The sequence below is a fragment of the Carassius auratus genome, chromosome 24 (genome assembly GCF_003368295.1).
Source record: "Carassius auratus strain Wakin chromosome 24, ASM336829v1, whole genome shotgun sequence".
NCBI classification, from domain to species: Eukaryota; Metazoa; Chordata; class Actinopteri; order Cypriniformes; family Cyprinidae; genus Carassius; species Carassius auratus.
In genome coordinates this window covers 2,865,145-2,880,106 of record NC_039266.1, presented here as the reverse complement: position 1 = coordinate 2,880,106, position 14,962 = coordinate 2,865,145, and the positions used below count along the sequence as shown (strand labels likewise).

At 34.7% G+C, this 14,962-nt stretch overlaps 2 protein-coding genes across 6 annotated transcripts; one reads left to right on the top strand and one right to left on the bottom strand.

Moving 5' to 3' along the window:
• Positions 1–746: 746 nt before the first annotated feature.
• LOC113042085 (uncharacterized) lies at positions 747–2,821 on the bottom strand. The gene is made up of 6 exons (XM_026200661.1): positions 2,705–2,821; positions 2,472–2,613; positions 1,674–1,767; positions 1,409–1,568; positions 1,183–1,335; positions 747–1,109 (listed from the first exon to the last, which is right to left on the bottom strand). The coding sequence occupies exons 2-6, from the start codon at positions 2,609–2,611 to the stop codon at positions 907–909; spliced, it is 750 nt and encodes a 249-aa protein (XP_026056446.1). The 5' UTR covers positions 2,612–2,613; positions 2,705–2,821; the 3' UTR covers positions 747–906.
• LOC113042083 (GATOR complex protein WDR24) lies at positions 2,819–14,916 on the top strand. 5 transcript variants are annotated; one of them, XM_026200655.1, is made up of 14 exons: positions 2,819–2,898; positions 3,549–3,630; positions 3,960–4,149; positions 4,225–4,335; positions 5,427–5,787; positions 6,766–6,943; positions 8,027–8,451; positions 9,173–9,438; positions 9,907–10,016; positions 10,106–10,206; positions 11,585–11,689; positions 11,805–12,142; positions 13,195–13,379; positions 14,321–14,916. In XM_026200655.1, the coding sequence occupies exons 4-14, from the start codon at positions 4,231–4,233 to the stop codon at positions 14,487–14,489; spliced, it is 2,343 nt and encodes a 780-aa protein (XP_026056440.1). In that variant the 5' UTR covers positions 2,819–2,898; positions 3,549–3,630; positions 3,960–4,149; positions 4,225–4,230; the 3' UTR covers positions 14,490–14,916. The 5 variants fall into 5 exon arrangements, with proteins under 5 accessions (XP_026056440.1, XP_026056441.1, XP_026056442.1 ...); XM_026200656.1 differs by having other exon boundaries at positions 2,821–2,898; positions 3,549–3,673; XM_026200657.1 differs by lacking the exon at positions 3,960–4,149 and having other exon boundaries at positions 2,821–2,898.
• Positions 14,917–14,962: the final 46 nt, after the last annotated feature.

Here is a 14,962-nt window from a genome sequence, read left to right as displayed (position 1 = left end):
GTGTCAGAGCTCACAGTAACAATTTCCACCGATGGGGAACAAAGTATGAAACTCCTCTTGAACAAAACTTCCTTCTGTTTCAACAAATTATCAGGAGGTGCTTTTTTGTTTGGTGACCTTAGGCTAATATTATGTACATGGATTATTTTCATTATTTCTTGCTTTATGTGGGGTTTGCCATTTTTCTTTTTTTACAAATTGAATTTTATATACATCAGCATTGAAAACAGTTGTGCTACTTAACATTTTTGTGGAAACAATTAATTTTTTCCCAAATTCTTTGAAGAATAGAAAGTTCAAAGAACAGCATTTATTTGAAATATAATTTTGAAAAATGTGAATATCGTGAGTTTTTTTTGTAACTTATTTTAAAAAAAGTGAAACTTTCATATATTCTAGATTCATTACATGTAAAGTAAAACATTTCAAAAGTTTTTTTGTTTTAATTTTGATGATTAGCGCTTACAGCTCATGAAAGTAAAAAATGCAGTATCTCAAAATATTAGTATATTTCCTTAGATATATCAAAAAAGAATTTGAAAAAACAGAAGTTCTTTAAAGTATGTTAATTTATGCACTCAATACTTGGATTTATATACATACATATATATATATATATATATATATATATATATATATATATATATATATATATATATATATATATATACAGTATATGTAATTTCTAATTATTCAAAACATTAGAAAAAACACTTAAATGGTTGTAATTTTTACAAAAGTTTTATTGCTTTATTAAAACATTTATACGTAAACAATTACAAATTCAGAAAAGCACTTGTGAAGTGTATTTCGTGATCTTTTCTAATATCTCAAAAAGACATTCTTTTGCAAAGGAAAAGTGCTGAATATAATATTATTCAGATAAGCAGACAGAAGTGCTACTCTTCAGGATCTCTCCGTCTTCTGTCTCTTCGAGGGCTCATCATCAGCTGTCTTCCTCTTCTCTGGCTTCTGATTGGACAGAGAAAAGTGTGTTGCATCCATCAGACCAAACTCCTGTAGTAACGAGGGCTGAATCTGATTGGCCACGGCCCAGGCCCATAAACACTGCTCCACCCTGTGAGGAGTCCAGTCCCGCTGGCTGTCCGCTGAGACCACAAACATCAGGGTCGATCCCCATGAAGAACACTTGAAGATCAACATGCATCTTAAATCTCTTACCTTTATTAAGCTGGGATGTTTTGTTCAGTATTTTCTGGAGGAAAAGTGCATAATGTTTGGCCGTGTACTCGACCGGCCTGAGTTCAGCGATGCTCTCCACTGCTTCATCAGCCATGAAGGCCACTTCACCCGGAGCTCCAGCCGCCAGCACAGCTTATAGAGACCGATTAGATGCATATTAATACAGTTAATGCATGCATGCGTGATCTGATAGGTGTGTGTGTACCTGATGCCGTCGCTGGCCCGACACCTTTGAATTTGCACAGCTCTGTAATCGCCGCTTGGACATCAGGTAACAAACCGAAAGCTTTGCTGGTCGAGCTTTGAACCGCCTCCTCGCTGTTTGAGCCAATCAGCTGCTGCAAACGAGGCCTGAACTTCCCTTTCTGTTAGAGAGCATCCATCATGCAACCAGTGAGTCACTCGCCTATTTCTGGCATCATGGTTGTTGTTAATTACGTAGGGTGTGAATCTATTTCTGTTGTGCTTACAGTCAGTTTCCACTCCATGATCTTGACGAGCTCAGCGTGTGTGAGGGAACGCTTGGATCGGGCTGAGATCGCTGCCGGCAGCTCCTCCTGAAACCTGACAGAAGATTTACTACATCTACAGTTGTATTCTATTCTGATGCATGTCTGACACAATGTTCTTGTGATTTAGAAAAAAAATATATATATAATGCATGATTTAATAATATTTTAATTTCTATAGTTTATTATGCTTTTAAATTTGAGTCATTTACATAGACTGTACAAAGGTCATTTATGATTATTAATATATAAATTAATATTCAATTCTATTCTATCAAATAAAGGAAAATGTTAGTAAGACTGCATTTACGGCTCTGTCAATTTGCAAGTTTATGGTTAATTATGATGTGTAGGTCGAAAATATAAATTAAAAGGATGCAATTAATACATTCATTTTAAATGTAATTAATTTAACAATATTTAAATGTATTATTTATTTTATAAATACATTTTAGTATTTATATTTGTAATTTATGATTGTTTATATATAATCACATATCAAATAGACACTGCTACTAAAGTTGCATGGTTTTGACTAATTTTGATAATTAGGTAAAAATTAACATTATTACAATATATATTTTTATCATTTTATTTATAATTTAATAAAACAACATATAAAGTATTATTTTAAATGTACTGTATCCTTTTTTTTAGCAATATTGTAAATTATGTAATTATTATTAATATACAAATGCTGCAATGAACCAAAAAATGCAACCTAAAGCATTTGAAGTGTTTGCTTGTAAGAACTCAAACCATCTGTCCAGCTGCAAGAGTTTTCCTGATGTCTTCCCCTTCACAGCTGCCTTGGCTTCTACTACAGTCCAGTATTTTCCATGAACTGCTCTCCACACTGCTGGAGGTTCACAGTTATACAGGCTTTCGTTCACAGACATGACTGACACAGAGAGAGAGAAATAATGCAAACACAGAGTTCATAACATTAACAAACAAATGTTAGCAAGCGACATCACAGCATATTAACATACCGGGATGTGTTATGACAAATTTCTTTAGTGTGAGGTTTTAAAGGCGTTGTGAACATAGACAGTAAAAGAAAGGTTGTGAACAGATTATGCAGCTCGAAGCAGCGCGCCATGCGACCGGAGGTGACGTCAGCAGCGAACGTAAACAATGCTTCTACATCCGCTTCTCATGAACGGACACATTTGTTTTTAAAAGGGTAAGTTGTTCGCGGTTATTTCAGCGGTATCTAAACTCATATCACAGTTGAACATTAATATTCGAAGGCTGTATTACTGCCTCGTGCTGCATGAGTTATAACCGCTGTACTGAGCTGTTTTTAAAGCAGCGTAGCACTTTTATTAAGGCGCGTGACTGCACACCTAACGTTACATCTAATACTGCATACTTAATAAGATACAGCTATAATATCATTTTGTTATAATACTAAATGTTTTCTATTTTTATAATCTCGATTCTCGAAGCCCAGTATGCTTGAGGTGAATATGATGAACTGTGCAAAACCCTTATATAAAATAATTACATTTTTAATTGGTATTTCTGTGCATTATAATAACAAAGCACTGCTCTTGTTTTCCTAATGTTAATGAGAAAACAGTATTTATAAACTGGAATTATTGGCTGTGAACGCAGTCAGCAGCAGATAAAATATTTACAAAACATGCACTCTACCAATAAATCAAATTTGTTGTGTCTATTTGTCTCTTTCTATCACTATATATAACTTTTACAATTTCCCTTATTTTATTTTTATTATTATTATGTATTTATTTATGTTTTCTGGTATCAATTTTACACTTCATTTATTTAATGTCTTTGTTGCTGATATGTTTTTCTGCTGTTCTGCAGGTCGGTGTGTAATTCCGTGTAAAGATGTTAGCCGCGATCGCGTGAAGGTGTGCGTGACGTCACGCACCGACTGTCACGCGAGGTCTGTAATTTTTAGCTCGAGCTGTGAGCGAGAAACACAGACGGTGAGATGAAAGAAAAAAACACTTGAATTGTGTGTAGTGTTAAATTAAACAGTATAAAAATTTACTTAGATGTGTGTGCTTTTAACACAATAAATGTATGTTTGCATAAATTTACATTTAAATGTGTGAGTGTATATATATATATATATATATATATATATATATATATATATATATATATATATATATATATATATATATATATTTTTTTTTTTTTTTTTTTTTTTTGTGAAATATTAAAACACAATGAAACATGTTTTCTTTTTCTGACTTCATTTTCTCATAGGTTTTGAGTCAGTGAATGAGCAAGTGAAAGGTTATTTTAAAATAATAAACTCAACACAACGGGCTTTGGACACGGCTTAAGTGTGAACCTCTCACTTTATTACTTTATATTTTGACTTTATAAATGCACCTCATGGCTCGTGCCCGCGCTACCTGGAGATGTTCATTGCTCCACCTGCTGGCCAGAGAAGGTACTGTTCTAGCTACATCTATTCTTTTTCTTTGTGTTTTCACCTCTGTTTGCTCTCTTTCTCTTGATTGTGCAGCTTGAGATGGAGAAGATGACCAGGGTCAGCAGCACTATCAGTGGCTGTACCATGTTTTGTCACCTGGATGCACCTGCCAACGCCATCAGCGTGTGTAGGGATGCTACGCAGGTGAACAAATGAGATGAAAATTATATTCACAACACAAGCCAAAGAGACCAATTCAATGGTTGATGGTTCACATTACCAAAATGATCAATAAAGAATTTTTACAATAACTTTGACATTTATATAATTTATAATAAATCAGTATTTAAATGTATATAATTTATTCATTATTAAATGATTTATATGTAGTATTATTATCAATTTATTATTATTTAATATTAAATGTATATATTCTAGTTATTTACATGTACAAATTTATATTTACATTTAATTTATATCATATTAATATGTAAATTAAGTTGGTATTTATTCTGTTAATGACTAATATCGGTTATTAATAATTTAATTGTCAATACTTAATATTCACTTTCCAAATGCTATTTTTGGATATCATTTTTATAAGATGTAGTTAACCCTTGACTGATCAGAACATATTTCAGGTGATGTTTGATTCTCAAAATAATTTAATGTCTAAAATTTATTAATTCATGATTATTTTTATTTATTTGTTTATAATTTTTTATAATTTTTCACAACATGTTTCAAGTGATGGTTGCCATGCAAAATATTATAAATATTTTAATTTCAACAATTTGTCATTAAGATATATATATGTACAGTATATTGTTTTGCTAATTAAATCTAAAAAAAATGTAATCTAATTAAATTTAATCAATTTATTATTATTTATTAGTGCTGTCAAACGATTAATCGCATCCAAAATATACGTTTTTGTGTGTATACTGTGTATATTTATTATGTTAATATAAATACACACACATACAAATATTTACATGTATTTATATTCATATAATTTATATTATAAATATATAGATTTAATATTAACATATTTTTCTGAAATATATACATGCATGTGTGTATATTTATATAGGCATAATAAATATACACAGCACACACACATATATTATGCAAACAAAAACTTTCATTTTGGATGCGATTAATCGCTTGACAGCACTATTATTTATATTTATTATTAATTTAGGTATTGCTTCAGTATGTATATATTTGTCATTTAATTGATTAGTAGTATGTAAATGAATATTCAGTCTGTTATTGATCATCGCATGTTTCAGGTGGTGGTTGCCGGGCGGAATATTTTCAAGATTTACGGTCTGGAGGAGGACGCTTTCGTGGAGCGGCTGAACCTGCGTGTGGGACGCAAACCCTCACTGAACTTCAGCTGTGCGGATGTCATGTGGCATCAGATGGAGGAGAACCTGCTGGCCACCGCCGCCACTAACGGAGCCGTGGTGACGTGGAATCTGGCCCGGCCCTGCCGTAACAAACAGGAGCAGCTGTTCACCGAACACAAGCGCACGGTCAATAAAGTCTGTTTTCACCCCACTGAGGTCAACATGCTGCTGTCCGGCTCTCAGGACGGATTCATGAAGTGTTTTGACCTGCGCAAGAAGGAGAGCGTCAGCACCTTTTCTGGTAGATGAGCGTCTCTGGCTTTACTACAGCATCTGCACATGTGACCCGTGCTGGCAGAATGAGTGTGAATGCACACGGTCTAACTTTGAGCTACAGCCAAAAGAAGAGAAAAAAGGTCCAATTTAAGGTTTTCACAAAAATGAGTTCATTAAGTCCTCTTCTAGTGACCTCAATGCTCAAAAGTAATCAAACATCTGAAATGATCTTTAGTTGTATGCTTTCTTCTGGACGACTGCTGCTGCTTCTCAACATAAGTTGTAGGGCTGTTGTTGCAAAGTACTGCATTACAGCTTTGTGGATATTTATATTGAGTTTAAACCATGATGATGTTTGCAAAGCATGTGCATAATCTCCCTATTAAGTACATTATTGCAAAATATGTCTAGACGAGAGTCGCACAAACATAATCTGTTCTATCTTATCTGATGTGTAACATTATATTAGATCCATGCATTACAGTAGGTCCCAATGTTAATTACACTAAACATTAAAAGAATAGAGGCTCTTGATTAAACTACTGTTTTTTGTATCTTTGTTTCATATGTTTAATAACAAAGATAAAAAATAATAGCAATATTGTGATTAATAATATAGTCATTATTAAGAAAAGAAATGGAAAAAAAATATGCAATGTTGCTTGGTGATTTTATTCTTGGGAAAACTTTCACTCGATTTTTCTCAAAAGAAATGAATCTCTGCTGACTCTTGTAGCCTTCAAATGGCTGTAACTCTACAAGTCATACATCATTATCAATAAAAATAAAAAATTTTTGACTATTTCCTCATGACGACTCATTTTGCCAGCAGGGGTCACATGTCAAAAATCTAATTCTTTCATGATTTACACATATTATACATCTACAGAACATCACCCAAGAACCTATTTTCAACGAGAAGCACATCTGGAGTATTTTAGACACTAAATCTGACATTACACAGAGACTGTACACCACGTGAACACCAGTCTGTGTTTCGCAGGTCAGTCTGAGAGCGTGAGAGATGTGCAGTTCAGTATTAAGGATTATTTCACGTTCGCGGCCTCGTTTGAGAATGGAAACGTGCAGCTGTGGGACATTCGGAGACCCGACCGATACGAGAGGATGTTCACCGCGCACACCGGACCCGTCTTCTGCTGTGACTGGCACCCTGATGACAGGTCCATGCACAAACATTTAGGCTACAACGGCCGAACGTAAAAGAAGATAACTCGAGAAACATCTCAGTATTGGTTGTTAGCACAGTGAAAGTCACTGGTAACCAAAATAGCTTTGTTACCAACAAAATAGGTTCTTCAAAACATGTACTGCAATATAAAGGTTTAAAATGACATGAGGGTGAGCAAATAATGACAGAATTTAAGGAAGGTATTTTGAAGACTGTTGGTAATAAAGCTGTTTTGGTTATGTTAGATGACATACAGGACTGAAGGCAGGGAGAGTGCATTAACTTTGTAAAAAAAAAATGAATTGCATTATTTTTTATAATTAATTAATAAAGTTAACACGTTAAACTGACAGCCATAAATATAATATATAATATAATATAAAAGCTCAGAATATAACAATTAGCATACAATTATTATTGTTAATAATAATAATAATAATTATTATTATTATTATTACTACTATTATTATTGTTTTTGTTGTTATTATAGTGAAATTCAATTTAAAATATAAAGCTTACTCTTAATGTAAACATTAAGATGAAAAAAAATGAGGGAAATAATAATAATAATACAGTTGTTTTATTACAAATACAAATGTAAAAAAGTTTATATTATTATTGTTATTATAGTAAAATATAATAAAAAAAATTAAACTTACTCTTAAAGTAAATATTAAATTGAAAAGGGAAAATAAAATGAGGGAAATAATAATAATAATAATAATAATAATAAAATTGTATTATTACAAATACAAATTAAAAAATTATTATTATAAAAATAAATAAACTAATGACTTATGAAACATACAAAGTGAGCCTTTTTTTAAAAGAAGATAAAATGAGATAAAAAATAATAACATTAACAATTGTAAAATTCTTAATTAATAACTAAAGAAACTTTAAATAAGAAAGAAGATTTAAAAACTAAATAGTTTTAATTTGAAATAATTTCTTCAAAATTTCTACTTAATAAATACTCAAAAGCAACTTTTTTTGCCTAATTTTAGTTGGTAAAGGTTACACATTTTCTCTCTGGCTGTGTTTTGTATATGTAACGCTTGTCTCTGTCTTGCAGGGGTTGGCTGGCCACAGGCGGACGTGACAAGATGGTGAAAGTCTGGGACATGTCGACCAACCGCGTGAAGGAGATCTACTGCGTTCAGACCATAGCGTCGGTGGCCAGGGTCAAGTGGCGTCCGGAGCGCAGATATCACCTGGCCACCTGCTCCATGATGGTGGACCACAACATCTACGTGTGGGACGTCCGCCGGCCGTTCATCCCCTTCGCAACCTTCGAGGAGCACAGAGACGTGACCACGGGAATCGTATGGCGGCACCAGCACGACCCCTACTTCCTGCTGTCGGGGTCCAAGGACAGTACGCTGTACCAGCACATGTTTAAAGATGCCAGCAGACCCGTCGACCGCGCCAATCCTGAGGGACTCTGCTTTGGGCTGTTGGGGGACCTGGCGTTTGCTGCTAAAGAGAGTCTGATGAGCGGTGAGTGACCCGCCCGAGTGGACTGCTGCAAACCCTCCTGTGGTGCTGAAAAACTGGGTACTATTTGTGTGTTAAATTGAACATCACTGATTTCAATGCAGTTCACCATATTCGACACTAAAGATGCATGTAAAAACAAAAAACTATGCAAGCACAGACATTTTTTTCTTCACAATTGTGACTTTTTTCTCAGAGTTGTGAGATATAAACTCTTAATTGCATGTGATAAATATCCGATTCGCCAGATATAAACTTTTGAGAACATATCATACCCCCTCCCCAGAGTTTAAATCTCACAATTCTGTGAAAAAAAGTCACAATTATGAGTTTATTTCTCAGAATTATGAGTTTATCACACAGTACTGACTTTATAACACTCAACTGCGAGTTTATAGCGTGCAATTATATAAAAAAAAGTCAAAATTGTTTGATAAAAAGTTACCTTTTAAAATGTTTTATTCAGTGGCAGTAAAGGGCTTGCATAGAAAACTTCTAGTTTGTTAGAGACAAAAATTATCAAATGTGAGTTTTAATAATTTCCATCTATTTTATTGTGTTATTTCTATACGGGGTTCGATTTGACCAAAATTATTTTTGCATTCAAAATTAGCTGCACAGATACAAGATATTTTTTGTTATGTATTTATTGTACTTGCCTTGACTTTTTTATGTCTTTTTTTCAAACCCTTCTCGTGCTTTTAATGGTGTTCATTCTTTATAGCGCCACAATCTGTAGGGGACGTGGGGCGTAAAACCTACCCGGGGGGCGATCGGCGGTACCCCATCTTCTTCTTCAAGAAGCCGGATGTGACGGAGCAGTTTGCGCAGGTGTCGAGCGCGCTCAGTGTGTTTGAGAGTGAAGCGGGCAGCGGTGTCGGGATGGACTGGTTCATTAACACCGCACAGAGTTACCTGCTGAGCGGGAAACCCTTCGTCGAACTCTGTGAGCATAACGCTCAAGTCGCCAAGAGACTCAACAGACCGCAGGTACGGATGGATTTTAATGGGGTTTGGTTGTATTTTAACCTTTTTTGTCAGCTGAACTGCTACATATTTATTTTTTTTGAAGTACCCCCAGAGATTTTAAGTTAACATCTCAATGATTTTAGACAACATTTGCATGTTCATGGTTCTCTGTTCTCTTTTATTAAAAAACTAAAAAAAAAAAAAAAAAAATATATATATATATATATATATATATATATATATATATATGCAAGTTAACTAAATAAAATAAATATTTAAACATTAAAAAAAACATTTTGCAATTATATAGTGCATAAGGCCAGTATAAAATTATTTAATATAGGCTTCCATGTTTATTTTTTTAATTGATTGCATATTATTATGATTAATACTGAAAGACTAGCTTATCATTAATTCACAAATCCCCTGCAGTTTCCTTACAAACCCTGTTTTACAGAAGTTTTTATGTTATGTGTTTATACTATACAGGAATCGACCACATGGACCATGCTGCGAATCATGTTTTCAGAGCCGGCTAATCCGTCCTTGTCGTCCAATCACAATCTGAACAAATCAGGAAACCTCCCACTCGTCAACAGGTACTGACATTACCACATGTGATGTTTCATTTCTGAATCCTAACTCTGATATCATTCATCACTGTGCATCTTTTACCTGCGTCCTGCAGCTTCAGTATGAAGGAGATGAGCGCTGCTCTCAATGAGAGAAACAAAGAAAACAGACAAGACAACCTCCACAGTCTGGAGACCAACCTCAACAACAATGACGGTGAGACACAGACATATAAACACGCAGCCGTCCTGATGAGAGACCAATAACAGAGGAATGCAAGATACAATCAGCCAGACTGTGTTTACAGAGCAAACTTTGTGCTTGCTCTCTCAAAACGACTGCATTCCCCAAAGATATGTTGCCTTCAATCACAAAACGTTTACATTTCCTGAGAAATTTTGCATTTACACATAAAACAAATCGTCTTTACCAGAGAAACTTTGCTTTCATTCATAAAACTTTTGCTTTTTACCAATAAATTAAATAAGATATATGAGAAACATAACTTTTGCTCACAGAGTGTCCGCAATATTGTATTAAATTCCAACTTTACATCAAAGAAACTTTACATTAGCTTTACCAATGTGTTTCCACAATAAACTTGTTAACCCTTATTTTTTTCTTTGAAGCTTTGTGTTTGCTTGCAACTTTTGTATTTTTCCCGAGAAACCTTGCGTAAGCTCACAAAACTTTTGTTTCTCAAAAAAACTTGTTCGCAGAACCTTTTAATTTTCCAGGGAAACTTTGCTTTTCCTTGCAAACCTTTGTTTCCCGAATAAACTTTGTGTTTGCTTGCAAAACTTTTGATTTCCTAGAGAAACGTTGCATTTCCTTGCAAACCTTTGTGTTTTCATTTGCTCGCAAAACCATTCTGTTTTCCCATTAAACTTTGCTCGCAAATAACGTTTTTGCAAGCAAATGCAAAGTTTCTCAGGAAAACACAAAACATTTGTAGGAGACCAGATAGGACACCCAAAAAGAATAATTCTTTCATCATTAAGCCTCATATAGTTTCAAACCTATATGATTGACATTAAGCAACAGATTCAGTTTAAGTCTGTTCCTCTAGAAAACCGATAATTTTATGGTGCATTTTCAACTTGGAGCAACTTGGACATTTTGCTAAATGTCTCCTTTTATGTTCCACAGAAGAAATAAAGCCCTGGTTTCACAGACAGTGCTAAGACTAAGCAAGGATTAGGACAAGGCTACAGTTCAAGGTTATTTAAGTATAAGTCAAGGCCATTTTTATAAATGTGTCTTAGAAAAAAACATGATTGGTGTCCCTCTTGTTCTTCTTTCAGATTAAACAGCTCAGACTTACATTTTAGTCTTGAGCCTTGTCTGTGAAACCAGCGGATGGTTACACATTAGCAATGACCTGTAAATAATGAGAGAAAAATTAATTTTTTCAGTGAACTAACCCTTTAAAACTTCAGGGTTAATGAGCTGCCTCAGTTATTATAAAGATGGTTTGATTTGTGAATGCACAATTACTCCGTAAGTTTCTCCGTGGCCTTCAGCTGTCAGTCCAGATGTTTAGCTGCCAGGAAATCCTTACAAACGGTGTATAAGGATGTGTTTCTGTGTGCAGAGAACGAGGAGACGGAGGGCAGCGAGGGTCAGGCCGAGTATCTGTTTGGAGACGCTGAACTGGACGACGATGATCTCTACAGCATGGAGCACGAGAACCAGGCAGGTTGGTCAAGAAGCTGCAAATTGTTAATATTGCCTGTGAGAAGTCAACAAAACCAAGCATATCTCACAGGTGCATAGGTGTAAAAAGTGAAATGAAAAGCCTGTTCTCTCTCAAGCAGAGGAGCCCGAGTACCTGCTCCCTCAGGAGGCTTTCCCGTTACGCCACGAGATCATGGACCATCCCTCGGCCCCGGAGCCAGTGCAGGAGAAGCCCGAGTCACCCCACGTCAGCGGGAGCGAAGCCGAGAGCACGTGTCTGACTCCCATGGAGTCCTTCAGTCTCATTTCCGTCTCGCAGCTGCTGTTCTCGCCTCACTTGCCGCCCAAGTTCTTCTGCCCCATCGTAAAGGAGATGCTGTGCTACTACGCCGAGCAGGGCGACGTGCAGATGGCCGTATCCGTGCTGATCGTACTGGGCGACCGCATCCGTAAGGAGATCGACGAGCTCACACAGGTGAGGAAAACCACCCGCTTTGACAGGAAGTGTAGCTTTCTTCATGTGGGCTGTATCCGAAATCACCCACTGTACCCTCAAATAGGGAACAGTCATTTTTAGTGTTGTCCGAAACCATAGTGGATGTTTTCCAGTGCAAACGAGTACCACGATGTACACTAAGCAGCTAGAGAAAACTCATAATGCACTGATGCACATAATGAGAGTTCCTGCGTCTTGCCAAAAGATGGCGCTCACAGCTGAATCATCCATTAAAGGAACACTCCACTTTTAAAAAAAAAAAAGCTCATTTTCAAACTCCCCTAGAGTTAAATAGTTGAGTTTTACCGTTTTCGAATCCATTCAGCCGATACTTGGGTCTGGCGGTAGCACTTTTAGCTTAGCTTAGCATAGGTCATTGAATCTGATTAGACCGTTAGCATCTTGCTCAAAAATGACCAAAGAGTTTCCTGACTTCACAACTCTTAATTTTCAGTCAGTCTATCAGTACACGATGCAACTACAGAAGAGTCAAGTTTCAAATAGGAAAACTATGGAAACTCTTTGGTCATTTTTGAGTGAGATGCTAACGGTCTAATCAGATTCAATGATCTATGCTAAGCTAAGCTAAAAGTGCTACCGCCAGACCCAAAGATCGGCTGAATGGATTCGAAAACGGTAAAACTCAACTGTTTAACTCTAGGGGGTGGAATGAGCCTATTAAAAAAAAAAGTGGAGTGTTCCTTTAATTGGTGTTAAAAGCACCCCTCCATGCTATAATACAACACATGTACAAATTCATTGTAAATGGACTATTAAATTGTTTAACTAGGCTTTATACATAATTTCAATGACAGAGTTCAATATAAATCCTTTAATTTTACTACTGGAGCTGCCCATTTCAAATGATTATTAAACAGCAGGCAAACTATGCAAAAGCGGCAGTCCTTCCATTGCCCTCACTCACTCGTTTTCATTCACTCCTTCAAGTGAACTGTATGAGTGGACTGATGTAGGTGAATATTGAATGAGGGTACAGCCGTGATGTTTTAATCTGTGTGTTTGTGTTTCAGGAGCACTGGTACATGTCCTACATCGACCTGCTGCAGCGCTTCGAGCTGTGGAACGTCAGTAACGAGGTGATCAAACTGAGCACGTGTGGCCCCATCATGTGTCTGAATCAAGCCTCCACCACCTTACACATCAACTGCAGCAACTGCAAGCGACCAATGAGCAACAGGGGCTGGATCTGTGACAGGTACCACCTCCAATCCCAATCCCTTTTTGTTCAAATCAAAAATCAACTAAACTGTGAGTTTCAGTCCTTATTCTGTTTAAACTGTTTAAAGCTCATTTAAAGGTATATTTTTCTCTTTTAATATGGATATGGACAACTAAAATTAATAGATTTTTGTTATAAAATTTGTTGAAATTATAATCTATTACAAATGTATTATACTTTATCTTTTATGATATATTTATATATTATATACACAGTTTGGATCCACTAAATAAAATGTATATATTTAATTTTAAATTCTAATTATAAATAAATATATTATTATTAAATTGTATAATAGATGTAATAAATGTATCATGAATTTATTATAATTTCTGTACTATATATGAAATGATAATGAATTGTATTTAATCTATTAAAAATGTAAATAGTTTTTAGAGAATTTTACACTATTTTTATTCATTCAAGAAGTAAATAAAATATCTTGTATTTAGAATTATGGTTTATTTTGTATTATATATATACATTTCTATAAAAAATTATTTGTTATAACATACTATTATATCACTTAATTCACTTGATTTAATTTATTTAAATATCATTGTGAAATATTCCTAAGATTTTAGAGAACTTTGCACACTTTAGGCCTACTTATAAATAAAGAAAATTTATATATTTAATTTTAAATTATAATGATAAATATTTTTGTGTAAAATTTAAAATAAAAAAGGACAATAAAATAATGTATTATTATTATTATTTTTTATAATTTATTTAATATTATATCACTTGTCAAGTAATATATATATATATATATATATATATATATATATATATATATATATATATATATATATATATATATATATATATATATAAATGAATTAAAATCTTGTCATTTTAAAATATGTGAAATATATTGATTGGGCATTGTATGTATGTGTTTGAACTCTTCCTAGGTGCCACCAGTGTGCGAGTGTGTGTGCAGTGTGTCATCACGTGGTCAAAGGCTTGTTTGTGTGGTGTCAGGGCTGCAGTCACGGAGGACACCTGGAGCATATGATGGAGTGGCTGAAACAGTCCAGACACTGTCCGGCCGGCTGCGGACACCTGTGTGAATACACCTGACACACACACACACACACACACACACACACACAGGACTCTCTCTAGCAGAGGAGCGATCAGGCTGCTACTTATGAGGAAAAATATGTAGGACTAATGATTTTATGATAATCAAACACAAAGGGAATCTGAACGCAATCATATGTGTGCTGAAGATAGTCAGCAAAGTCTTTTTTTAGTTTTTGAAGAATTTGTTTTATAAATAGTCTAATGTACATAAGAGATGTACCTGCTTTGGGAATGTGTTTCATGTATCTTGAAAATATTCTTGAAAACTGTGTAAATGCAGAACACATTGCATTGAAATCAGATTTATTTAGAAAGAAACGGTGTTGTTTAAGAATAAAGCCAGTCTTTAATTATCATCTCTGTGGGTTTGTATTTATGAAGCCATGGAAACATATTAAAAGTTACTTTTTGGGGAGCAGAATTTGATCTAAATGTGAGCCGAGTTTATAAAACAATAATAATGATTT

What these genes read in the sequence shown, in the direction of transcription:
- LOC113042085 (XM_026200661.1), bottom strand. Translation starts at nt 2,611, where the DNA reads ATGTCTGTGAACGAAAGCCTGTATAACTGTGAACCTCCAGCAGTGTGG. An exon ending in CTCTTGCAGCTGGACAGATG is followed by an intron (nt 1,768 to 2,471) that starts GTTTGAGTTCTT and finishes ATCTTCTGTCAG; the next exon opens with GTTTCAGGAGGAGCTGCCGG. An exon ending in AACATCCCAGCTTAATAAAG is followed by an intron (nt 1,110 to 1,182) that starts GTAAGAGATTTA and finishes TTGTGGTCTCAG; the next exon opens with CGGACAGCCAGCGGGACTGG.
- LOC113042083 (XM_026200655.1), top strand. Translation starts at nt 4,231, where the DNA reads ATGGAGAAGATGACCAGGGTCAGCAGCACTATCAGTGGCTGTACCATG. An exon ending in GAGCGTCAGCACCTTTTCTG is followed by an intron (nt 5,788 to 6,765) that starts GTAGATGAGCGT and finishes TGTGTTTCGCAG; the next exon opens with GTCAGTCTGAGAGCGTGAGA. An exon ending in GGAGCACGAGAACCAGGCAG is followed by an intron (nt 11,690 to 11,804) that starts GTTGGTCAAGAA and finishes TTCTCTCTCAAG; the next exon opens with CAGAGGAGCCCGAGTACCTG.